This window comes from Mastomys coucha, unplaced genomic scaffold (assembly GCF_008632895.1).
Source record: "Mastomys coucha isolate ucsf_1 unplaced genomic scaffold, UCSF_Mcou_1 pScaffold12, whole genome shotgun sequence".
Lineage (NCBI taxonomy): Eukaryota > Metazoa > Chordata > Mammalia > Rodentia > Muridae > Mastomys > Mastomys coucha.
This window is the reverse complement of record NW_022196894.1, coordinates 49,609,375-49,635,854: the sequence shown is the minus strand read 5'-3', so window position 1 is coordinate 49,635,854 and position 26,480 is coordinate 49,609,375. Positions and strand designations below refer to the sequence as shown.

The window sequence follows — 26,480 nt, the reverse complement described above, 5'->3', positions numbered from 1 at the left end:
GAGAGGGAGGAGAGGGAGAGGGAGAGGGAGAGGGAGAGGGAGAGGGAGAGGGAGAGGGAAGGAAAGAAAAGGAGACATAATTGTGCTGTTCTTAAAGTGCCCTCTTCCTCCTTCCCCCCTCTCTTCTGTAGCCTCAGGGGAAGGGGGAGGGAATGCAGCTAAATCAAAAGATCTCCACGGGGAGGGGAAGAGAAAGGCAATGGCGACCAGAGCCAGAAAACATAGATTTCTAATGGCATAGACAACCATCATTTGGGTATCATTATTCACCACACATTTTCACAATGAGGTGACACATACACTCTTGCTCTGTTGACACTTTTAATAGCTTTGTGATCAGCACCTAGCTCAGTGCTTTATACCAGCACCTGGCCAACTACAACCCACAGGCAGAACTCAACCTGGCACACTTTTTGTAAGTAGGGTTTACAGACCATAGTCCTGCCAATTAACTTACACACATTTCCTTCCTACAACAAAGGCAAAGCTGACGGTTTCCCAGAAACAAGGTCTAACATATTTACGACGAAGCTCTACAGTCAGTGCAACCCTGACTCAAGCTACTTTTAGAAATAGTCATTTACTCTCATTTGACATCTCTCAACCAATTCCCTAGAACTAGACTTAAAATTGTACACAGTGCACTGCTTTGAGTTTTAATGCAAAAGGCAGGAAGTGGACCTGTAACTGTCTGCCAGCCACATGACAAACGCTTCCTACTTCATTTTATCTGCAAAGCAAAGAACTTTGTGTACAGATTTAATGATGTAAGTCCTGCTTTAGCCTGCCAGCATTTATCATGCAATAAAAAACAAATGGGGATCCTTAATCAAGAGAAAGCACAGCTGTTAATATTATAAATTGTAATTAAATATGTTTATATTTCTAAAACTTTTCAAAGTAGAGAATGGCATTTAAACATTAAAACAAAAATGTATCTGTCCATGTATGAAACATTGATCAATGTTGATTTCATCATAATTTTCAACATATGCATGTTAATCAAAATCAATCAGTGCAGCATTAATTCTAACACATTCCTGATTCTAAAAATGGCAAAACTAATCTGGGCTTACAAGCCTTTCCACAAAGAGTTTCATGTAATTTTGCTTGGCATATCCTATCCAGTAAAGTTTCGCACACTTGGATGACATTCTAATGAGTTTCAACTGTCTTCTCCCGGGTAGTACGAACTTACACTTCCATATCTGATCACTATTAAGAGTTGAACTGCCTCTGATCTAAAGAGATAAGTGAAATTCTAGGCTCACTCTTACTGGTGACCATGACTTTATTTGGAAACAGTGTCATTGCAGATGTAGTCAACTTAAGATGGGTCATTAAGACAGATCTTGAACAGTAAATGACTGACGACCTGAGAAAAAGGTTTGGTTGGACAAAGCGAGAATAAGGTAAGGGATAGTAGAGGGAGAGGGGCAGGGGAAGGAGACATCATGTGTTGGTGTAGGCTCATTCTGGAGTACTTCTTCCACATGCCAAGGAAGACCAAAGCTAGCAGAATCTGCAAGAGACATGGCAGCATGCCCTCCAGTACAAGTACCCAGAGCAAGACCCAGCATGATGCTTTGCTTTCAATTTCAACCTCCAGAACTGAGAAACAAATACTCTTGCTTGAGCCATCCAGGTGGTTGCTCTGTTACAACAGTTCAAAGAAATGATTGGCATTCACACTTGTGGCAGCCTGTGTGCGTGTTGCAGCACTACCAGGATCAGGTGTTCTGGACAACACAGTTCAGTTAGACCTCTGAGCCATCATTCCATTCACCCAACAGTTTGAGCTGCTGTTTGAATTACTGTAGTCCTTAATGAAGAATGCTTTTGGTAAGGACCTCCTCAGTGTACCTGTTGAAATGAGCACATCTATAGACTGATGTATGTGTATAGAGAGAGACAAGGACTCAAGACTAAACAGTGGTGCTCAGGGGGCCCAAGTATATTGAAAATGGATTCAGAAAACTGAAAGAGGTTTTACTATACAACAGCTAGCCCTGAGCTAGGTTCCATCTACACCCTCCCCCAATTAGTGTTAAATGCTAATCCCTTTGGATTTCTGGAAACTCTACTTCCTTGTTAAACCACTGACAGAAAAGCTAGAGTTTTCTCAGGATAGACATCCAAGCACTCCAGGGCTATAGTTTCATCACTGCTTGCCTGTTTTATAAACAGACTTCAAATTAGCTTTGTAAGGAACTGCCAAAGGAGCTTTCTCTAACTAACAAATCTGCCACTTGAAGCACATCATTCATCAATCTTCTTTGTGGGAGTGTTGTTATTACGAAACTAAAAAACAACCTTTCTTTCTTAAGTGTTTCTGGATTTTAATTATCAAATCTGAGCATCACCAGATATTTACAGGCAGGAAAACATCAACTTTAATAAGCTACCTAAAAACCTGAAAAACTTAAAAGGTACTCAACCGTAAGCCAAGTTCCCTGGAGTCTTGTGCATTTGTTTATTGTTTTATTGCATAATGGTTATCTCAGGAACTGATAAACATTTAATAAAGTGGAATCTCCAGGAACAATGCACCAATTTAAAAATCTGGATAATATATGTGCATAAAATGTCATCTTGACTTGAAAAATACTAAATACTAAAATAAAATAAAAATAATATATATGGAACCTGGAAGTAAAGGCTGAATAATAGTAGGTTGGAGGGGAAACCAAATAAAACAACTAAGTAACAGATACATGGGTTACATGCAAGTATTTCATTAAAATGTTTTAAGTGAATATTTCCAAATAACATATGAATAATTTTGATTTCTTTTATATTTTGAAAAAGGGACACCAGTGAAGAACTTGTTACAAAATGGACAGTTTCACTTTTCATTTGAACACAAATCAACTATCAACTTAACCCTCCCCCCAACAAAAAAAACCCTACTTTGTATCTAGTAAAGAAAGCAACAGGGGTGCAGGTAGCCAAACCACACTGGGCCAAAAAGTCTTTGTCAAGAGACTCAGGCTCTCTCGCCTACCCTAACAGTCTCTCTTTGTTTAACTCTGAAAACATTTGTCCAAATAACTTTCTTGTGACCTCTATGTTAATGATGTGTTAAAGAAATTATTCCTTTCATTTTCAAGGTTTAGAAGTTACTCATAATTTCTCAGATGCATGAAAATATTCTTATTGGAAACAAATAAAAATTTTACTTTACTCATTTACAGTGAATTAACCTTAGGAATACGTTCAAGTTTCTTAAAAATAAAATTCCATGTCCTAGTGGGCAGACATATTTCTGCATAGAAATATTAATGTTTTAATTATCTCATTTTGTATTTAAAAAGACAAAATGCCTAGGATGTAGAGAAGTATACAAAATGTAAATAGTTAATAAATATATTACAATATTGTTGTTCAAAACAACTATAGTCTATTTTACTTAAAAACCATATTTTTTGCTTGTAATTTATATCTCTGTTCCTCATAAATTTAAAAAGGCTGCAATTTTCCAGTATTAAAATGTAGAAAATATAGTCTATTTAAATAAATAAAACTATTCTCTTTCATGTACTGTTAAATTATAGATATTTAACAGAACAGATGGTATTAGATACCAGTAAATTTATTCCCCTGCCTCAGTCAGTATAGTGCTACAATTATAGGTGTGGTCGCCATGCCTGACCTAAATTTAAATGTAATAGACATCACATTACTGTGCCAAAAACAGTGAAGGTATACAGTAGTGTAAGTAAAGGAAGAGGCTTGCTTGTATCATTGTTTGTTACGGATACTCTTTATTGTTGCTATTATTGTTTGGGGGGGGGGGCAAGTAGTTGCTTTGTTTTTCCTGCTTTCATTTTTTTTTCCAAGTCAACTTTTTGCTTAACTATCTCTCTTTAAAAGATCAGCTTCAAAATGTTCTGGATAGCCCAGTCTGGGGTTAGAAGCAGGCGCAGTGGGAAGGGCAGCTCATTAACACAGCACATAGCAGGTTTTCCTCTGCTCAGCTTAGTCAGTAGACAAGGAAAAATCTGCCTGATAAAATCTGCCTGATGTTTCTGCAGTTCAAATAAAGGCTAGCCTCTCAAAGGATTGGCTTCTCTATGCCGAAATACCCTCCCATTAAACCTTAATAAGCGCAAGCATTATTATGTGAAAGAACATAATACTGTCTCCTCCTATACAAGTACTTGCTCCATTTTCTCCAAGAATGGATTTGTCTTCTTCAACACTGGTGTACAAAGAATAAAAGGGAAACTTTGAAATGATATTAGTAAGACAACATCTATGTTGTCTCTGGGTACATTTTTAAAGCCTATATTTTCTCTGCAGACAGCCTTTCAAATGCAGAGCTATTTTTCCTTTCCTAAATTAAGTTCGGGTTTGTTTCAGTAGTAAAGCGAGTGGGAGGGAAGGGATTATAAGGACCCTGCTCACAGGCATATCTCCTGAAACCATGATCTTGGACTATCCCTGAATGGCTGTCCAACAGCAGGCTTTGTGCAGCAGCTCACAGACGGTTACGTTACTGACAGAAGATAAAGTTTACTATGAAAATAAACAACTGAAGAAACTGCCAGTAAAGTCACAGAAGAAAGGGTTCTATGGTGGTCAGGTGATTAGCAAGAATAGCCCTCAGGCCTCTTGCTTGCACCCCCAAAACCAACTGAACCTAGTCTACTTCTCCCATGCCCCAAGTAGACCTCCCTACAAGTTTCTGCTGCCCACCAAGCACAATGACAAGAACTCTTCTTCACAAATCACTGCAGAACTCTTCCCAAAAACACATGTTCAGAACGGGTTCAACACTCAACTGAAGACACATCAACTCAAGCCAGGTGATGTTCAATTGCTTCTCTAACACATGGAAAGAGAGACTGGACCAATCAAGCCCCCACCCCAGGGACTACATATGCCTTTCTTCTGTCAGAAACCTTTCTTTACCCATTCTCAAGGCAATAAAGCTTCACTGTGCCTTAGATGTCTCTTTTGGCAGCACAGACTCTTAGCTAGCTAATAAATTCTAACTCACTCCTTCCTTAGTAGTAACAAAGAAATACACTGAAAGCTGTTGGCTTACTCTACAATGATTTGTTGTACATATTTTACACTGAATTGTATATCACATTAGCATGAAATTAGCAATTCAGGCCACTTGTTCTTTAGCAGCCAACTAAAACAGCTCCACTTTCAGAACTGATACCCAATGATTTTTTTTATTTATTTACACTTAATTTTAAAATAAAGCCAGAAGGAAGTCCATCATTGACACAGCAGATACATGGACATTGATCATCTGGACACATGCACTCATCCAACACAACTTTATCCAGTAGAGAATCACTTGAAGCAGTGCCGGCATAAGTTGTTGAATTCAAAACGACCATTTCTACTGCTGCTCTTCAGTGTCAATTTAATAATATTACTGTGTGCAGTGAGTTACTTCAGAATCAAAGAGGACAGTCCAAAGGATTTCTAAGATTCCCAATAACCAGTATGTCTGACAGATCAGTGGTCATTTTACTGAATAGTACAGTCAGTAGCCAAACTTGTACATGAACAGTCTTAGAATTTTCCATAAGGTTCTATAAAGCAAAATGCCACAGAGGTCCATGTGCAAGAATATGCCTCAAATCAGTTTGCGTTCAGACTCCCAAGGATGCTTCCCAGTGAATGTGTACAAGTTTATGACTGCCAGAGAGACACAGGTCAGAAGTCTATGTCCTTGGTACATATGCCAATGGTACACTATAAATCATCACTAGAGAATTATTTAGCATAGAAGAATATGTACTTTCATAAGTTGACTATAGACCATAAAAAAACAAGAGGTCATGGATGATAATAAATCTCAATGAGAGAATATGCTATCCCAAAATACAAACTACTGTATTTCCTCTTAGAGTTAATTTTTAAGATGGAATAGTTAAATTTACCTGGATACTTAAACCAGGGCACAGATACAGTTTACAGATACCTAACTATGGCCAGTCTTATGTGACCTACCACTGTCTGTGGAACTTTACACACTTAACAAAATTTTATGTGTCCTGTGATTTTTTTTTGACAAAGGTGTGAATGAAAACAGCTGGTATAGTGGTAATTATAAAATGTTTGCTTAATTGGAAAATGCTTCAAGTTTCTTCTGAAGACATAAAAGTGGGATGTGAGTTTACCACCTCAATCTTATATCCTGCTAAAACATGACTTCTACTCCAAGTGCTTGACCTGAGAGTTACACACTTTGCTGGCAACTTGATATCATAAAGTATTTAGCTGGAATACCAAGAACTTCAAGGCTATATCTAAAAATTACAGTGACATTTGTAAACGCAATTTAGTTTTTTGGGGTTGTTTTTGATTTTTTTTTTTGTAAGTGGAACAAATATTATGTGAAAATGTTTACATCAATATCTGGATTTCAATAACTTGGTCCACCATGTAAAGCCTGTAAGAATAACCCCACCCACCCACCCCATCCCATGGTCTCTCTCCATCTACCTTGCTGCTAGAATCTTGCAGCAATTCAAACTCTCACGAAGTTTGAGACCCTGGGGTGGCTTTGAGCTTTTACAACTGAAAGGCAGCTAGGAAATTCACTGCCCTCAAGAAATCTAAACTGTCTTCCAAAACCATTAAGTGAAGGACGCAGAGTCACTCACGAGCTGTTGTACGCCATGGGTACATTAGGACTGTGAAGGATCTGGAAAACATCTGAGATCAACATTTATGTCATTTCACCTTTGGCAGAGGCCTTTGCTATGCTTGAATGTGATGGTTTTGCATCTCTGAATATTTATTTGGCCAGCTCTTACAAACAATTTCGGAGCCTACATAGCTAGATAACCAAATTTTCCATTACACAACCCTAGACCATGTCAAACCAAGTGAGGTTATGTTTTCTGACATGAAAGATTACATGTCTCTTAGAGATTTTCCTAACTTCACTCAAATACTGAGAGATAAATTAATTCAGCTAATGCTGAGACATTACCTATCTTAATTCATACTAGCTTTCCAGCTGGAAATATTTCTTTTATCGGAGAATATTGGAGATAAATTTAAAGGATCTCAGAAAAAGGAGAAAATGATCAGTTCCATTATCTAGCCAAAGTCAGATATTTAAATCCAAAACCTAAAGAGCCAGACACCAGACCAGAAGAAGCTCAGCATCCTGGTTTAAGTAAATATTTAGATAATGGCAGGTCTGAAGGTTACTAAAGAGAGATCTCCTATCTCATAATCAGCAGCTTGATAAACAGGAACTGCAGTTGGAGGACTTAACTGGTCAAAAGAATGTGATCTGAATCCTATCTCTGGACTCCAGTGAAGACACAACACTCTAAACAGCCACCAAGATCTTACTGACCACTATCTAGATAAGGAATGTTCTTGTAAAGAAGGGGCATGGGATTGCCCCTACCCTTAAGTGGGCCTGTCAATCATCTGAAGAGGAAACACCCCCTCAGAAAAGGCATCTGTTGTAGAAACACTGAGAACTAGATAAAGCCTACCTAAGAACAGAGGTTGGCATAGTGAACACTTCAGCTACTGACCACACACATCCCTGGAGAGTGCCCCACTTTTCTCTGTAATAAACTCAGACTCTTCCATATGGCACTTTGTGGTGCTTGAATTCATCCCGTTAGAGCTCACAAAGGACTGGGAGCCACATAGCGTCAGAGTGATATTCCAATAGTATCAGTGGGTAGACTCAGGATCATCAAGAGTTCAAGGCAAGCCACGAGGGCATAGAAAGTCTGAGGCCAGGCTGGAGAGATGGCTCTACAGTTAAGAGGACTGGCTGCTCTTCCAGATGACCCAGATACAATTCCCAGCACCCACATGGCAGGTCACAACTGTGTAACTATAGTTCCAGGGGATTTGATACACTCACACAGATGGGCAGGCAAAACATCCATGCACACAAAATAAAAATTTTAAAGAGAAAAATTTTAAAAGGAAATTTGAGGTCGTCCTGGGCTACATGAGATCTTGTCTGGTGGGATGGGAAAAAGATAGAGCAGAGACAGAGAGAGAAAGATAGGAATGGAGACAGAAAGTGAAAACACTTCCTGACTATAAAGTAAGGACTCAATCTTAATGTAATATCAGTCTTCCCTGGCCAGTTTCTCACTTAAGGGTCAAACATGTATGCTGAAGGAGCATCTACTCTGAGCTACTTCACCAAAAGATTCGAAACGAATCTGAAGTACTGCATCTCCGACACCAGGCGCTGATGCAGGTAAGCATCAAGAAATCACACTCATTATTGGTGGGAATGGAAAACAACACAGTCACTACGTCAGGAAAGGATTTACAAAGTTCAACACAGGCAAGAACTAACGACCATGCTCCTAAGTATTTACCCAGATGACTTGAAAGTTCCTACCAGCTCCAACACAGTTGCCAAAAGTTTGAGGCCATCAAAAGTACCCATCAACACAAGAGTGATGTAAACTGATATAAGCAGACAATGTCATAATCCATGAAATACAAAGGGGGGCTGTCAAGCTATAAAAAGACCAGCAGGAAACCAGTCTGAACAGTTATTTATTGCATACTGTGTAGGCTGAAGGTAGAGCATTTCTTGTCACTTTAGAAGTGTGCTATATAGCTTTTAACAACTGAGCCACTTATCCAGCCCAGCACAGGGAGTTTTTACAGGGTATGGGTAAACACACAACAAGTGTATGTTTGTAAACCACAGAACAATAAAAACAGTGAACCCTAATACAATCTGATCAATATTGATTCGTTGATGGTAGTGTATGCCACACTAAAGCAAAGATGGCACTGTGGTGAAGCTCAGTTCTCAAGGCTGATCATGACCATATCCATCCCAGAGCTGAGTCTGGTGGTATCATCAGCTCCAGAATATGTGGACCCAAACAGATGACAAGAAACCAGACAAAAACATACTGTGATAGCTACATCCATAGAAGTGGAGCTTCTTAACATTTTCTCGTACTATGAGTCAGAGTGTTCACCAGACCCTTGGCTGGACATCTGATAGTCCAGCTGCCACTGCCTCTGAGACCCAAGGCTCTGGGCATTTGAGGGGAGGTGGGGGAATGATACAGGAAGAGGAAGGCTAGCTGATGATAAGATTCTAGTAACGGGACTTGAGAGCCAGCATCCGTGCTAGGGGGGGTACTCTGCAGTGGTGCTCTCATGAGCACTGACACCCAGCCTTATTTTGCAACCCAACAATCACAGTGGTTTACCAAAGTGCACTAGGATGGAATCTTTTCTTTGCTGTCAGTGGCCTATCTGGGAAGAAGACCTGCTTATTCACATTTCTTCATGAAAATTCATATAAAAGATGTAAACTGGAGAAGACTGCTTGCTTGGCAGGAAGCAGGATGAACTACTGTGAGCAGCCTTTCTTTTTTTTAAGGTATTTTTATTTACATTTCAAATGTTATCCCCTTTTCTTGTTTCCCCTCCAAAAACTCCCTAGCCCATCCCCTATCCCCCTGCTCACCAACCTACCCTCTCCTCTTCCCGCTTCCCTGCCCTGGCATTCCCCTACACTGGGGCATTGAGCAGTCACAGGAACAAGGAAGGGTCTCTCCTCTCATTGTATGAAACACAAAGTGCTCTAAAAAGGAGTTCGGAGATAAGCAAGTCCTTTGGTTCAGGTTCAACATTCTACCTGAATTTTTACCAAACTTGAAGAATGTGAAAAAGAAACTGTCAAGAAAACGGCACAGTCCCCAGAACTCATGCACGGCACTTAGTTAACCCTGCGACACAAAGCAATGGGAAGAACGTGAAACAATGAACAGTGCACATCCCAAGTGTGCTCACCTGTCCTGCGATTGCTCTTCGTACATCCTCTCCTTGCCTTCTTTAAAGAGCCGGATCGCTCGCTTTGACTTCTTCATGAGACTATCAATGTAGATTTTAAAGTACTCATTCTCACTCAGTTGAGCCAGCTTCTGGTTGTCATCATATTTACTCAATATAAGTCGCAAGTGCTGATACGTATCAGGTAAAATATCAAGTATATACGGTGGGCTGTTTTTCAATTGAAGTTTGGGATTTTGGCACAGTCTTACCTAAAAACAAAGAAAAGAATTACTTTGTGGAAACCATAGTATCTTCTGTCATAGGAAGGTTATAAATGAATAGAGCTATGTCCCCTTTCTTTTCCACAATGCAATCTGTGATCTGAATAATTGAATCCACGTAGAAAACACCAATAAACACTTTTCTCTTACAACACCCAAATCCTGTTCTTTTATTCCAGGCACACTCTACCATATCCTATCTTCATTTTCACCTCTGCTCATTTTAATTACCTTTTCCATAGTGTTCTAATACAGTCTAATGGAACTCCAGTATAGTAGTTACTAATCGCCTCATAACAGCAATATTGTTTTTGAAAACAAGTAAGCAATGGATATCTAACCTTAAGATGCTATTTTACAGTCCGGCTGCCTGGAAGAAGCAGAAACAAGCCAAACAGCCTGGAAGAGGTTTAGACCAACTGAGGCAACCTGGAAAGGACATCCCCCAGTCCATTGAACTGCCCACAGGCTATGCAGTGAGCTCCAGGATCCCAATGTTGTGAGCTGACAGCCATGCCGGGACAGGCTTTGGTGATGCAACTTTCTTTGAGTCATTTCTGCTTCTGATCAGAGGTGAGGAGGACACAACATCTGTCCAAATACCGGGAGTAACTTGGACCATCGGGACAAGGCACACAGGAACTCCACCAGCCCAGTGGCTCAGGTTCCTTCCGGTCCCACAACACCCAGAGGAAGCTCCACTCCCAGGTGCTCTAACAAGCCCAGGGTCACAGGATCCCAGAATCACAGGATCACAGAGACAGCTTGAGTCTAAGGAGTTCTGACACAATCAGGATCACAGTAAGGACAGGCTTCAGTCAGATTTAGCAAGGGCAGGTGGCACTAGAGATAACCAGATGATGCAGGGCAAGCGTAAGAATATAGGTAACACAAACCAAGGTTACTTGGCATCATCAGAACCCAATACTCCCACCATTGCAAGTCCTGGACACACCATCACACCAGAAAAGCAAGATTCAGATATAAAATCACTTATCATGATGATAATACAGGATTTAAGAAAGACATAAATAGCACCCTCAAAGAAATACAGGAGAACACAGGTAAAGAGCTAGAAGCTCTTAAAGAGGAAACACAAAAATCTCTTAAAGAACTACAGGAAAACACAATCAAACAGGTGAAGGAAATGAACAAAACCATCCAGAATCTAAAAATAGAAATAGAAACAATAAAGAAATCAGAAAGAGAGACCACCCTGGAGATAGAAAACCTAGGAAAGAAATCAGGAGTCATGGATGCAAGCATCAACAACAGAATACAAGAGATAGAAGAGAGAATCTCAGGGGTAGAAAATACCATAGAAAACATTGACATAACAGTCAAAGAAAATGCAAAAACCAAAAACCTCCTAACCCAAAACATCTAGGAAATCCAGGATGCAATGAGAAGACCAAACCTAAGGATAATAGGTATAGAAGAGAGTGAAGACAGCCAACTTAAGGACTAGTAAATATCTTCAACAAAATTATAGAAGAAAACTTCCCTAACCTAAAGAAAGAGATGCCCATGAACATATAAGAAGCCTATAGAACTCCAAATAAACTGGACCAGAAAAGAAATTCCTCCTGACACATAATAATCAAAACATCAAATGCACTAAACAAAGAAAGAATTTTAAAAGCAGTAAGGGAAAAAGGTCAAGTAACATATAAAGGCAGGCTTATCAGAATTACGGCAGACTTCTCACCAGAGACTATGAAAGCTAGAAGATCCTGGGCAGATGTCATACAGACCCTACAAGAACACAAATGCCAGTCCAAGCTACTATACCCAGCAAAACTCTCAGTTACCTTACATGGAGAAAACAAGATATTCCATGATAAAACAAAATTTACACAGTATCTTTCCACAAATTCAGCCCTACAAAGGATAATAGATGGAAAACATCAACATAAGGAGTGTACACCCTAGAAGAAGCAAGAAAGAAATCTTTCAACAAATCCACACAAACTTAATTCCACCTCTTACAACAAAAACAACAATTGTTTGAAGTGACAATTACTTTTTCTTAATATCTTAATGTGAAAATTAATATTACCAACATATCCTAAGCGATTGAAATCCAAAAATATGAGGAATTAGAAATTTATTAACAGTCATCCAATGGTCTCTCTAATTTGGTCACTGGAGAAATAGGTCTAATATTATACAATCCATATACACTTTCAGCTTGTTTGTTCGTGACAATGTCTTGCTGTGTACAACATTATGGTCTTGAGATCTTGCTTCTCCTATCTCAGCCTAGCCTATTAGTAGTATTGTTTATTTTATGTTTTTACATTATACTATGGTTTTCAGAACAGCTTACATATTTTAAAAGTATTTATATACCCAAAAGAAATGTAGACAACTAAATTGGAAGGGGGTTTGTAAGAGAACAACAAAGAGTAAGACTGAATGCTTTGCTTGACATTTGTAACTCTTGTATAAAGTAACTACAATAAGAGCCAAGATTTTAAGCTCTACTGAATATAAAATAAACAAACAAAAACACTTTATATATTTATATTCATTTAAGGAAATACTAGTAGTGATATATTATTTTGAAATATACAGTTAATACATTTGGAGTTATTTAAAATTTATACTGAGAAAAACATATGTATTTTCAGTATTGCCACAGACAAGCATCTACATAAGACTGGTAAATTGATTGTTGTTTTATATCAAACTTTTATAACACTCATTTTTATTGTTATAATATTTTATAAATTTTAAAGAATATGACAAAAAAAGATATTGTAGGTATTGAAGGGAGATCTCTGGGAGGAGTTGGGGTACAAAAGGAAAACAAGAATGTGATTTAATTCTATTTACTTAAAATATGTTTTTAAATGTTAACAAATTCAGATAAATTGAAATCATGTACCTTTTCTCATTATAATGCAATAAAACTTTAAAAAATGATGCTATTTTACTGTACTAAGTTCATAGCTAAAGCTACTTCACAGATTTTAATTAATATTTGAAGGCATTGTTTGTGAACCTTAACAACTGAGTTATTAAGCAGTTAAACAGGTGTCAGGTCTAAACAAGCCTTCCCCCTTCCAGTGTCGACCAGGGCTATAAACATGTGACGTGCACCCTTCAGTCACTCCACCAGGTGCCACGCGTTCAGTGGAGCATTAAAGAGAAAGGGCTGCCTGCAGAACTGAAAATACTTTCTGCCAGGAAAAAGAAGGAAGAAGAAAAGAAAGAAGTGGTAATTCAAATCTACATTGCATTCACCTTTACATGTTAATGTAACTTAGCCATTAATAAAGACCAGTTAGTTCATACTGTCACTGTGACTAGAGTATTGGGAATCCACTAATTCACTCAGTTTAAAAAGAGCTTTGGGAACTGCGTACTGCATCATGACAGGAGGAATGTTCACCAGCAGGAGCTTCTATTACTATAAGGCCCCGTGTCCTTCATATGTGCTTCCCTCTGAGTTTTATGTATGTTTTGTTTTTATAAAAGATCTCAGAGCAGACTATTTTAAACACAATATATAAATGATCCTGCATCATCCTTCCCATCACAATGAACCTCCTTTAAGTGGCAACTGAGTGGCCAAAGGACATTTCTGGAACCTGGCTAACAGGAAGCAGAGTTAGAGAGACATTCAGTATGGGTTTAGAGACTTTACATGCACAGCATGCAGTCAGTTCCATAAATAGAGAAATTATGGTGGGCAGTCTGAAATAAGCCAGAGAGAGAGAAAGAGACAAAGAAATTCTGTGTGATCTCATTTATATACAGACTCTAAAATTGAAGAAGTGAAATGTGTAGAAATAAAGTTGAATGATAGGGAGAAGGGCAGGGAGAAGGGAAAGTGGGGATGTAGGTCAAAGGGCACAGAGTGACAAGAAGGAGGATGCACAAGTCTAGACATCAAACACAAAGCACAGGGACCACAGTTCAGTGTCACTTTGCACACGGTAGTAGTCCCTAGGAAAAAGACTGTAGCCACTCTTACCACAAAATAAGATAGACGTGTTTACTCCTTTCACTATTGTCTATGGTACCTCTTTCTCTGCAGAGGTTCATCATATTGTGCAATAGATCTTAAAGATGCACAATTTTTAATGAAAAGTATATTTAATGTATATATATGTGTGTGTGTGTGTGTGTATATATATATATATATATATATATACATATATATATATATATATGGCTTCAGCTACACACAAGTATCATAGCACTGACTGTCCTGCTGCGGGGGCGGGAAGGTCTACTTGAGTATGCTATCTAAATAAGATCAAGGAAGCCCGGGCAGGAAGTGCATGTAGGCAATGGAGGAGTATGCAAGCAAGAGTCGGCGTGTCAGACAGCAGTGCAGGCGTGTGTGTCAACATGAGCAGTCTTGGGAGCTTTTCAAAAGTTTAATTTGCTGCATTTTGTTATTTGTTTAAGACTAAAAAAAATTCTCTTTCATAACCAGCACTTTAGGAGTACTTTATAAAATACATATAGTACTTTAGTTCAGGACTCTCCAAATGACAATGGTTTCAGGTTTCAATACCTGCCTCTAGACACCCACAAAAGGGTTATCACAAACTCAAAACAGGTAAACTGTACTCATTTCAGGAAGCATGAATGCAAAGTAAATTTGTCAGCAATCAATGAAATAAATAGCCCTCAGACTATCACATTTGCTCAGGTGACGATACCAACATATTTTTTTTATAAAAACAAACAAACAAACCACTCTGGCCTAAATTGTCAGGCCATTGACCTTGTGCAAAATCAATTCTCACAATGACCTGTTGCATTCCCCTATTTTCTCCCACTGTGTACAGAGTTCCTAAGACCAGGATCTCAGCACATTGTACACAACTAATAAATAAACAGGTAATAAACAGGTTTAGTAGACTGAAAAAAAAATCATCATTGTATAAACACATAAACACATACTTTTGTCTTTGAAATTGTGAGCCTAGCCTTAAACAACAGAAACACACACACACACATACTTTTTATAAGTGGTTTGACTGTGTAATTTCCTTAATTTTTCATAATTGAGTTCTATAGGTATATAATTAACAAATGAGGGGTAAGGGTTTAATTTAAATATAAGAATACTACCTTAATCCTCAAGAGATTTTTTTTTTTGGCAAAGGTCAGATGGAATCTCCCTTATTAAGTAATCCCAAGTCTTTGTAGAGTAAAAGGGCTGACAGAGCTGAGAGGGATGTCAATGAGGATCTGTGCGCGCACGTGTGCAAGCGCACACGCATGCATGTATGATAGCATCTGAGTGTAGGTCAGAGGACTTTGATTAAGTCACTTCTCTCTTTCCATTGTGTGGGTTAAGGTCACAGGCTTGTCTTTTATAACTGAGCCATCTTACTGGCTCCAGTATTTCAATTCTTAAAGCCAAAAGCAACCAGAGCACAGGTGAATCTCAAGAGCACTACCAACCTCTTACGGTGGACACCGCTGAATTTTAGCAACATGTCCTTGTAAAACGTCACAGACTGATAAATTATTAACTTGTAAAGAGGGCAGCTTCAGATTCATTTGTTCCATTGGTTAATTTGCTAACTACTTAAAGAAAAACATCACATATGCGTTAGACATTACAAGTAACTGTTCTTTGGTATACACTTTTCAGTATTGTAGATATCTAATTCATTATTCCTTACATGGCATTTTAGTCACTAGCTTTCTTTCCACCAATTATAACTTCATGTGGAAACACACTGCTTGACAGAAATCTCTCTGAATAACTGCCATATACCAGGTACTGAGGTATGTGCCAGGAAATTACGCATGAGTACAACATACTCCCTGCCTTAAGGAGTCTGGCAAACGAGACCTCGTTCTATATAATTAACTTAGGAGCAGTGTAATTCTTGCTTGAAGGGATCTTAGAAAAGATCTCATCCAATCCATTCATTTCCGGATTAAAAAAAAAGCTAAGAACTACAAAGATTAAGGGACAGTTAAAAAACCATTAATCCAATCCAAGAGCCTGCATCTTCTGAATCTGGGGTTCCTCTTCTGGCTATATTACAATTTAATTAGAATTAGGCATATAATTAATGATTCCCCTCTAAACTCATTTCCATTTTTATTTTATTCCATTTGCAAATTTGCATGAACTTCATGGCCTATTTGTTAACTGAAGGAAAGTAAGTGTCCATGCCAGGCATGGTGTCAGGCAGGAGGAAGACAAAGGTGTAACTCACAGACCTGTCCTCCTGGAGTCTGCTAGTGGGAAAGTCTGGGGGTGGAAGAAAGAATCACAGGCCTCAGAACTGTGACAAAGGACCTTGCAAAGCTCTAGAGGAGAAAGGCAGTCGCTAAGTCACATTCCCAAGGGCATGAAGGAAAGCATGCCTAAATTGGCACAAAGGAATATTGTAGCTAAATCATAATGCAAAGGCTTGAGACCCCAGAGGAAAGGAAAGGGATCACGCAGCTGAGCTAAAGAATGGGCACGCAGGACGACTGTAGGTATACAGTACAGAAGACCTGAAACAGGCTAGGAGTTGGTGTGCCAGGACCCTGCAAGCTACCCTCTGCTCAAACTTTGCACAGGAGGAAGAAGAACTGACAGAGCTGAGCTACTGTATGCCTTCGGGTGTGCAGTTCATCAGCTGGATTACTACTAAACTCTGGGATTTATGGCCACTCCTGCTGAAAATGAATAATCCTATCCCAGGACTATGACTTCTAAGTAGGTCAAATTCAATTCCATTCAATAAATATTTATTGAGGGCTTGCTATGTGCACGGAACTGCAAAGCCAGGGAAAGAAAAATAGCCATTCTAAAAACAATGTATTAAGAGGAAAAATGAAGCTTCCCACAAGGTTAAGAGTTCTAGAAATATCTGAGCTGCACTCTACAAAGAGAGCTGGCAAGGAAACAAAAGAGCTTTCACAAAGAAATAAACCCACATTATGTTAGTCAATGAAGGGCATTTTAAGGCTCTGACTGATAACTAAAAGAATTGGTTAACATGATTCCTCTTTTAAAACCAGAAAAGAAATTCAGGTTTTGAATCAGGCTGAAAATTTCATCATTGACCCAAGGATTTTGAGACTTCTAAAGAGAAGTCTTTAAAAACCTTGAAAATCACTAAAAGCACCTTTCTTGATGTGAGATGATAGCATTAAAACGTGGAAATGCAACCTGTTTCGGGCTACTTCTCAGGATCCAGAGGATTAACTTAAGGATCAGAAACTATAGCACTGCAGAGCCAACACTTGGATTTTATTAGATTTAAAGATGTTGATGCATACTCTCTCTGTATTCATATAGTCTATGTTGATTCAAATACATAACATTATTGTTTATCATATACATACTTTATGTATTTTAATAAAAAGAGACATATGTGATCATACAATGTGACATTTTCAACTATATCAAAGCCAAGGCACAAATATAAATTTAAAATTGCTATAAGATTTTTCTTCAAGCCATTAATTACTCTTGGAATGTTACATTTAAAGATTTCTGAAGTAAATAAGTAAAAAAAATTAAATTAAAAAACTTTATAATAAAATTATAAAAATAATCCCCAAATTTTAAGCCAAAATAAAAGTTAACCAGTGATTGTGAGAAAAAGAACCCCCTGGAGCAGTGTGCATCAAGGCACACACACACACCTTAGGTATAGTCAAATCTGACTGTCTCCTAGAAGTTTCACTGGCTTACACAGTTTTTAAAGGAAAATTAAAAGTGCAGTGCTCAGTGCAATGTGCAGTGCAAATCCATCTCTCATCTCCTTCTTGTTCTTCTTCTCCCTTTACATTATATTCCATCACAGCAAAGCAATGTCTATGGCAATTTTATCAAAATACAAGGACGTAAAGGTACTGACTAGCCTTCTCAACATCATGATAGTTTAAGGGGTCTCCCAGTTGGTGAAAACGTTTTATGCTACATGAAACCCATAAAGAGTCTGGGGTGTTCTATACAGGGGTAAGATTAAAGGCAGGCCCCTATTTTAGTCAGCTTACATCGCATCTTCTAGTGTCTTCAAACCTAAGAGGCTCTCAAGAAAAGAACTAAAGATAAAGGCAAATTTTATCTTTGAACAGGTAAAAATACTTTACAACTAACTAAACTGCTGATGTGCGCTGGTTTGATTCAGTTTAACAGTTATTCAAATGTTAAATGTTAAGTTCTACATGTTGGTCCAACATTATCTAAAGTTTCTTTCATTGATAAAAAACTGGCAAATATATTTTAAAAAAATAAGCCTTAAATATAAGCAAAGAAAGTGGCATGGCAACACCATTATCATCACACCATGTACTTAAGATGCTGGTTAATGCAGAGGAAGGGAATGAATGGGCTTCCATTTCACCTTATATAAATCACCCACTCCATTGCTAGAAGACTGATCTATAATAAAGAACTCTGAAGATATGGCTTAAACATTACAAATATCATCTTAAACTACTTCTTACCTACCCAAAAGGAGACAGACACATTAACGCAAAGCTTCCCTACATGTGTCTCACTTCCCTCCTTCCTACGTGGAAATTATACCTATCTGCCACGGCTAACCACTCCTAGTTGCTTCCATATAGCTTTCCCCACCCGCACTGTAATCTATGCGTTCGTGTATTCCTTCTGCTGGTACAACGTAAGCCTTGTTCATGCATAGATGGACAGACACAGAGACACACGATAAAATTAGTAAGTTCAACCCTCAATAGACCCTAAAGCTATCAAAGCTTTCTGTGTCTGTTGTTACAGTTGTAAAACCACTAAATAATCTCCATGCGCATCCTAATCTGGCCCCTTCACAAATGAAATCAATGTGCCAAAGTCAACAATAGCCTCTGATTAGGAAATCCAATGACTTCCTAAGTTTTACTCTGTTTGGTTTCTCTTCTTAATTGTAGCTTTGTAAGAAGTTGAAGGAATCCTCTTAACCCTGTTTGTATGTAGAAATCGATATACAGCTGCTCTTTCTCTACCTTTCCATTCCTAGTATATGTCCTGACTCCCTTCCCTTTACTACCCCTAAACATATACCCCTCCTGCTCCCAGTGATGGATGTTCTGCTCTTGTCTCTGAGTCTACCACTGCATCCTAACTCCTTTGAAGGATGTTCTGCTCCTGTCTCTGAGTCTACCACTGCATCCTAACTCCTTTACAGTAGTGCTACAGCTTGAGATGCTATGCCTAGGAGCACAACTACCAAATACATTCTCTCTGAACTCTATACCCAATTTTCTGACCTCAAAATCAACTTCTCTCTTGTAGATGATACACAACACACGACAGACATGCCAACCATCATGTTTGGCCTTTCCCTCCCTGGGCCCCGTCTCCTTAAGGGCTCCACTACCTTCACAGTCGACTAGCTTGAAAACCTCAAGCCACTTTCACTTCTTTTTCTCTTTCTTTCCGAACCCTCAAGATGCTCAGAGAACTGTAGATTTTATCCCCAAAACCTTCCACGTTTGTGATACACTTGTAAACCCAACCCACTGTCAATTCTCTAGTCCAGGTCTTTATAACTTCTTAACCACATTGCTTGAATCCTCCTGATTCCTAGTCTTCCTCACCATTACTCCAACCTTCAGACTCTGCAGAGTAGCACATGAAACCCTGGCCTTGGGTTTCCTCTCTCTCTTTCTCCCTCTCTCCCTCCCTCCCTCTCTCCCTCTTCCTCTCTTTCTCTCTCTCTCTCTCTCTCTCTCCTCAGAAATCTTTATAAGTCAACCTGATTAATTGGATCCAAATTCTTTGGTAATACTGAAACTTCTAGCATACCCTTCCACTTTACTCTCGCTTACACAACAGCCTCTCTTCATTCCTTCAGAGAAATACGCCTTGCAGACCCTGGAGTTGAACCCATCCATCTTTTAGAACACAGGGACAGCATCTTCCACCAGCTTCTCGCCTCCAGCAAGCAAGTCACTTCCACCTACTAGGAACAGTATTTGCATCATATTATAGTGTTTATTTAATATACTGTGTGACATTATTTATAACTGATGTCTGTCCAGAGCTAGAATTGTGAGGGGGACGCGGAAGTAAAGAAATTGATAGGATATAAACAACTTTTAAAGGGGAAGGAAAAATTAAATGTTAAAATATTTTCAAGAGTTAAAAAATGAGTAACCAATTGAAGTTTCCATTATATGCCTGCATTCTATTACAGGGATAGGCCAAGTTAACTCTTCACAGATCCCCTTTCAAACTTTCACTTTGGCAAATAAAGCTTTTCCTAGGTGTCACTAGTAACAAACTTTAGAATCAAGCCAATTGTGTCAGCAAAAATTCAAAGTCTAATTCACTGATAAGCAAAACTGCCCCAACAGCTAGTGTGCTATTAAACCCAATCAAGAATTAATAGGGCCCAGGATCCCACTAATGAAGGACTTCAAGAAAGAAAAAAATAATCTATGAGTAAGTCAAATCAGTGGTGTTTCCTTTTTTAAAGCCCTGGAAAGCTGACAGACAGAATTAGCATCCAAAACTTTCATGCCTGATGGAATATGAGGAGGGTCACAAATTCAAGGCCTAGCTGGGCTACAAGAGAGAGTTCTTGGGCACTTTAGAGATCTTGTCTCCAAAAAAAAAAAAAAGGAAATAGAGTAAAAAATTTAAAAAGGCAAAACTGCCCTGGGGATATAGCCCAAGGGCGGGTAGCACAGCTGCTCAGCACAGATTTAGCAGCCAGTACTGGTCAGGGAACTATATTTTAAATCTTGTTGACTCTTTCAGATGTATTGAAGAATTAAACTTTGAAAAAGTAATACTATGGTACTATCATTTTAAAAATATGTATATGTACATAACTCATGCATCACTGACAGACAAGTTTTAAATTTCATTCTGGTGAAGTTACACATGGACAGAATTTCAAGGCTAAGTGATATAGTATAGGTAAAAGGCAGGCAAATGTTGGGTGGTAGCATCACTTTTTAAGTGCTTTTAACACTGATGTACCAACTCAACTTCAAATACATGGCAAGTCGAGCAAGACAAAAGCAGGTACTCAGCTTGCTTGGCGCTTTATCATCAGTAATTATTCCCTAATTTCCCGAGCATCCACGCACTCACAGTGCATTTAGCATCTATTAGAAGGAAAATGGTTTCTTCTGTTTTCCATCACCTGGCTCAGACTCTGTGCAAACCACACTCAGGAGCCTCACATTAATAAATTATGACTCCAACCACACCGATTAGCAACCATTTCCTTCCCCTCACTTCAGCATTTCCAACAGGAGCACAATGATGTTCCTAAAAGGCTGGGGCAGCAGAAACCAGACAGAAAACCTGTGATCAGGAGGAGGTAAGTAGCCTGTATTCTGCTGCCACTGTGCCTTTTGTTGAGTATATACCCCAGCCCTTTTCATGCTCCATGGCAATTCCCACCTCTGGTCCAGCTCTGATCCAGTCTTCATGGGTTACAGGCCAAAGATAGGGTTATGTCTTCCCTAGTCCACCACCCCCCTAAATAATAATCACTCAGTAACACACAACAGACCCTCAATGCATGTTTATTAAGGATTGATGAAAACATGCCTGTTTTCAATTTAGAAACAAAATCCACATGTGCTTTTGTGTGTATTTAAACCTAAATGTATATTCAGGAATAGTTCTGTCAGTGTTATCAATGAGCCATCCACTGACCTGCTGATTTGGGGGTTCAGTCTCTTAGACTCATAAGAAGGAGGAAGACCAGAAAACTACCTAAGTGGGATGCTTTGGTAACCACCGTTTGTTATTTTCTCAGGGCATGCACTATGTGAACTCTGCTCTACTGATTACAAAACGTTACACAACTTACAAAGAACACAAGGAACAACTGTTTTCTCCTAAGCCTGGTGACCTTGGAAAGAGTGCCTGCCTGGGAAAACAGAGCACTTAGTTGCAACTGACTTTTCAGTTCGTATCTTAAGTTCTAGAGGTCAAGGAATGATAAAATTATACACTTCTAAGATCTATTCTGTGCTGCCCAACACTGATTTGCTGCCCCCTTTAAAATGAGTTATATTGCTTAGTAATTACTTGAAAGCAACACTTTGAAGACCTCCCCAGAGAAAGAGGCTCCATAAAGAAAACTGTGCAACTTCACACTTCAACCTGATTTTTCTTTTAACAACCTGTTAGAACTGAAACCTTCTGTTCCATATTCACAGAGTAAAGTCACACTGTTGTCTCTACTTCTCTAGGTCACACATCAGATGCTCGTATTTTTGTACTAGTAATAAAATTTCTGAAGAATCATCAGACAGTGTTGATATTATGACCAACTTCCTTCATCACTGTCAAACAGAAGAAGATGAGCCCATGCTGGCGAAGACATCTACATTACAACTTCCAATAATATGTTGCCAATTGATAGTAGTAATTTCCAGTGCCTTTCTCTTAGTGTGTGTTAAGAGTAGAAATAAGTAGACCAAACTCTTATGACAAATGATAGGAGTTTTCTCCACAAAGCCACAAATGTATTCACATTGTCATCTATGACAAATAATGAAGATGAATAGGGAAAGCCATATTGCTGCGCGTTTGCCAACACTGGCACCCACATCCCACTAAGTAGAGACTTGGGGTAAAAGAGTTCCTTGTGGGTCAAACTCAAGCTATAGAAGCCAAGTTAAAACCCACAAAAGGGTTAATGGACAATGGCAGGTGTTTAACTGTCAAATAACCATGCATTTACGGTAATTTACGGTGAAATAATTAGAAGCGGTTAACGTGTAGGTTAACAACCAGTTATGCAGCAAAAGTACCCATACCACTTCATTTTTTACTATTTCACCAATGACTTGACAGTAACTGTTGCTCACCACCACTTCACTATATAAATCTTTTTTTTTTATGTTCTAGCACTCAATCACAAATATACAAATGCTAAACATCTCAAGGAACAATGCTGAAGGAAGAACTCCCTTGTGAAATCACACCCATTTGTTGCCAATTTATGCAAAAGATAAGCTGGAGCAAACCTTGAAGTTCTTCTCCTACCACCAATTAATGACTCAGGCAGTAAGGGTGACCTTCAAATACATACTCTGCAGAAAAGCAAAAGACAGCTCATATTGTGCTGGCCAGATGCATACAATTTTTCCAGCTGCACATTCTTCATTCCTAAGTGTCCAAAGCTAAAACCAAAACCTGACCCGAAGCAGCAAGTTGCAGTGTTCTGACATCATGACATCATTCCGTCTGGAGCACTTCAATATAACAATTTGAAAAAAAAAAATTGGCAGAAGCTTAAATAGGTCACACTGAAGCCTCATACTAAGGCTATTTACCTGGTTAAAAAAAAAATACTCTGGAGCTGCAATTGATACCAATAGCCATCCAATGGCAGGCCCATGGTTTAGTTATCTTACTATAACCTGCATAAGAAAACATGAAAACAAAGCAAATAGTATCATCTCCCAGAATTGTTACTTCTACTCTACGGCTTCTTTGTAGCCAATTTTGTCTTTAGTAGCAAACTGAAGCCAAATAATTTCAAACAAGCCTTTGCTGATCTTTAAAATGGAGCATTTTTTTAAATGTCTCACACTCAGCAAGCATAACCCAACTTCTTCACCGTCTTAAAGTATGACTTTGTGCCGAGAAGTAAGGCAGCACATCTGTGCCACAAGCCTCCTCAGGCAGCTGGCACTTCCAGCAGGGCCCTGGGAGGTGCGCCCACTGCCCTTTTAACTGGACTTTTCTGAGAACTACCATCCAGTTTGGCTTCTTCTTGTGAAACTACAGCTCATCTAAAAGCAACAAGCTAAAAAAAAAAAAAAAAAAAAAAAAAAAAAAAAAAAACCACAGAAGTTTCTAACACTCTCAACTCCACACAGCCTCTAGCATACATTTTCCTTTCACAATAAACAATGTACAACCAAAAAGGTTCCCTGTTTCAAAATGGAATCATAGATGAAAGAAACTGTAACTATGACCTGAAGAAGGAAGCTAAAAAACAAAAACAAAAACAAAACAAAACAAAAAAAAATCAAAAACATATTCTTAATGAAGATGAGTTGACACAGATAAAAACTAAAACTCTTCAAAAGTCTTCAATACTGCTTCCACACTGAAGGCCTGGTTCTTTCCCCCAGTGAATGTCTCAACATCACCCATGTGCTTGTCCATGAGACTATTATTCACCTGTTAGCCTTCTGTTATCTAGTAGCAAGGCAACTAACTCCACATAAGACTGAACAAACTTCCAAAGCATAAGATAGCACCCAGCAAAAGTAGCCAATGGTAGAAACTGTATTGGAGTAAAACCCAGGGGCCCTGGAACTTGAAATGCAAGACAATAAGTTAAAAGGAATAATAATAAATAAATAAATCTTTGCTCTGAATCCAACTTTTGCAAACCCAGAGTTAAAGAAAAATGGCCCAAGACAAATCCAAAGATCATCACTATAATAGTGATTATTAACGATATGTATAAAATTGAACCTGAAGAGAGCACATTTAGGGCCATGAGGGCCATGCACACACACTGAACTTACCACTTTGTCCATGAGTTTCCAAGTCTTCTCCACAGTCCTTCGGTCAGCTGCAGCTTGCTTTGGGGGTCCAACTGCATCCTGAATAGCATCAATAATCCCCAAAATACGGCCTTTGCGGGGGTTTCCTCCTCGACCACCAGGATTTCTGCCATTCATAGAATTGGCCATCTGGAATCTTAGTCCTTTGGGCAAGGTAGATTTTTTAAAGAGAGGAAAAGTTAGCTGGATATGAAAGTATTTCCCCAACAGGAAACTGAACTGAACAGGCTCACTTGTATGCATTAATGATATTCTCCGCCCTCACTGTGACAAAGCAGAAGGTCCCAGATTCAACTTTGTAGTAACCTCGAGTAACTGAATCCTCCAAGTTAGGAGCCATGACACAAGGTTTGCTCTTACAATAGTAGAAGTTAAAGATGCATCCTCTGCCCGCGTTCCATGTAGCTACAGCTCAACATCATCAACAAAACAACTTTTAACCGATAAGAACACAATGTTCTCCCCCTTCTGCTGTAATCCAGATTCAAAATACTGGAGCTGCAACTCCTAAAATTCAGGTTGGGAGCCTCACTCGGAAGCCTCCTTCACGCGGTTAGATTTCGCCAAGTTATTACATAAATGCAAAGTACTCCACACTTGCAAAAGGGACACGTCTGTTGTCAACAAAGGCGGAGGACTTGGATTGCCCCCCCACCCCCCACCCGCCGGCAAAAGCCAGCAGCTGCAGACACACAAATAGTTCTTTAAAGCAGTGCGGTGAGTAGTTTTTCCCTAGAGCCAAATAAACAAACCCACAAGCAACCCCTTCTTAAAAAGCGGTGAGAACCCGGCAAGGGCAGGCACGCACAGCCGAGTTCACTTCTCGGATGGCCCCTCGTCTGCCTACCCGGGATCGAGTGCTCCAAAGCTTTGTTTAAGAACGCCCGTGCCCTCTCCAGGCTCGGGCCTCTAGCCCACCACTCCGGGGTCTGGGAGAGGGACGAAGAACTCAGAAAAGATAAAGTAGCCCTAGACCCCGTCCTGACTCGGGAATCCCACAGCCTGCCCGATCTCGCGCCAGTAGCTCGCACCTCCCACCGGCGGCGATCAGCCAGAGTCCGCTCCCTCCCGGGCCCCGGGCCAGCCTGGGACTGCTGTTTAAATCCCCACTTGGCTCAGGCCCGCAGTGGCGACAGCAGCTGGAAGCCAGGGCTGTCCCCTCTCCCTGATGGCCGGCGCCCAGCTGCAGGGCCCCCGGGCCAGCAAGCGGCGCTCAACCCCGGGATGACCCATTCCTTCCTCTACTCGGGTCACCGCGGCCGTCCCGAGCCACGAGCGATCGCGGGTCCCACTCTACACACACGCTGCCCCGGCTGGGGTGGCTCGGGTGGGGGACTCTGTGGAATCGCCCTAAGAGCGCGCTCCAGAGAAGGAGCCACCGAGATCTAGGAACACCGAGACGCGGGGACGCGGCAATTACCGTGCAGACAGCTCCACGCCCGCCCGGCAGTCCCGCGCCACTCTCGGGAGGCCGCCGCAGCGCCCGCCGGAGGAGGAGACCACTCACTGGCCACCCCACCCCTGAGCCATCCCCGGAGACCAAGGCGTGGGGCGGAGCTAAGGCGGGGCCTTGAGTCGCCGGACCAATCGTGAGAGCCCGCTTTCTGCCAGACAGCGGGCGGAGCCAATGGGTGGGACGAGACGCTCCTCCCGCGCTACCCCCAAGTCCACGTCCTCCACGGTACACAATGGCCCCAGAGGAAGGCCCACTCGTCCGCGTCCAACTTGGAGAAGAACTCGTTGGGAAATGGACCTAGGCTAGTCAGGAACAAAAGTGGAACGAGGGACAGAACTGAGAAAGTAGCGGCAAGGAGCCGGGGAGCTAACCAATGAGGGGTGCGCAGGTGGGCGTGAGCGCCCCGAGCGGGAGCCTAAGCCAACTGGGGCTAAAAGGCGGGACTTCCTGCCTCACTCACCTTCCTAGTCTTTGTTTCA

The 26,480-nt window shown here is 40.1% G+C and overlaps 1 protein-coding gene across 4 annotated transcripts in view; it reads right to left on the bottom strand.

The window, feature by feature from the left end:
• Window positions 1-26,119, bottom strand: part of Cblb (Cbl proto-oncogene B) — a 177,326-nt gene extending 151,207 nt beyond the window's left edge. Inside the window, exons 1-3 of one of the 4 annotated variants that reach the window (XM_031364060.1) lie at window positions 25,966-26,119; window positions 24,507-24,688; window positions 9,784-10,034 (exon numbers count right to left, since the gene is read on the bottom strand). In XM_031364060.1, coding sequence (XP_031219920.1) covers window positions 9,784-10,034; window positions 24,507-24,674 — 419 coding nt within the window. In that variant the 5' untranslated portion in view covers window positions 24,675-24,688; window positions 25,966-26,119. Of the gene's footprint in view, window positions 1-9,783; window positions 10,035-24,506; window positions 24,689-25,392; window positions 25,517-25,965 lie in introns of those variants that run through there. The other 3 variants (XM_031364057.1, XM_031364058.1, XM_031364061.1) reach the window with 3 other exon arrangements.
• Window positions 26,120-26,480: the final 361 nt, after the last annotated feature.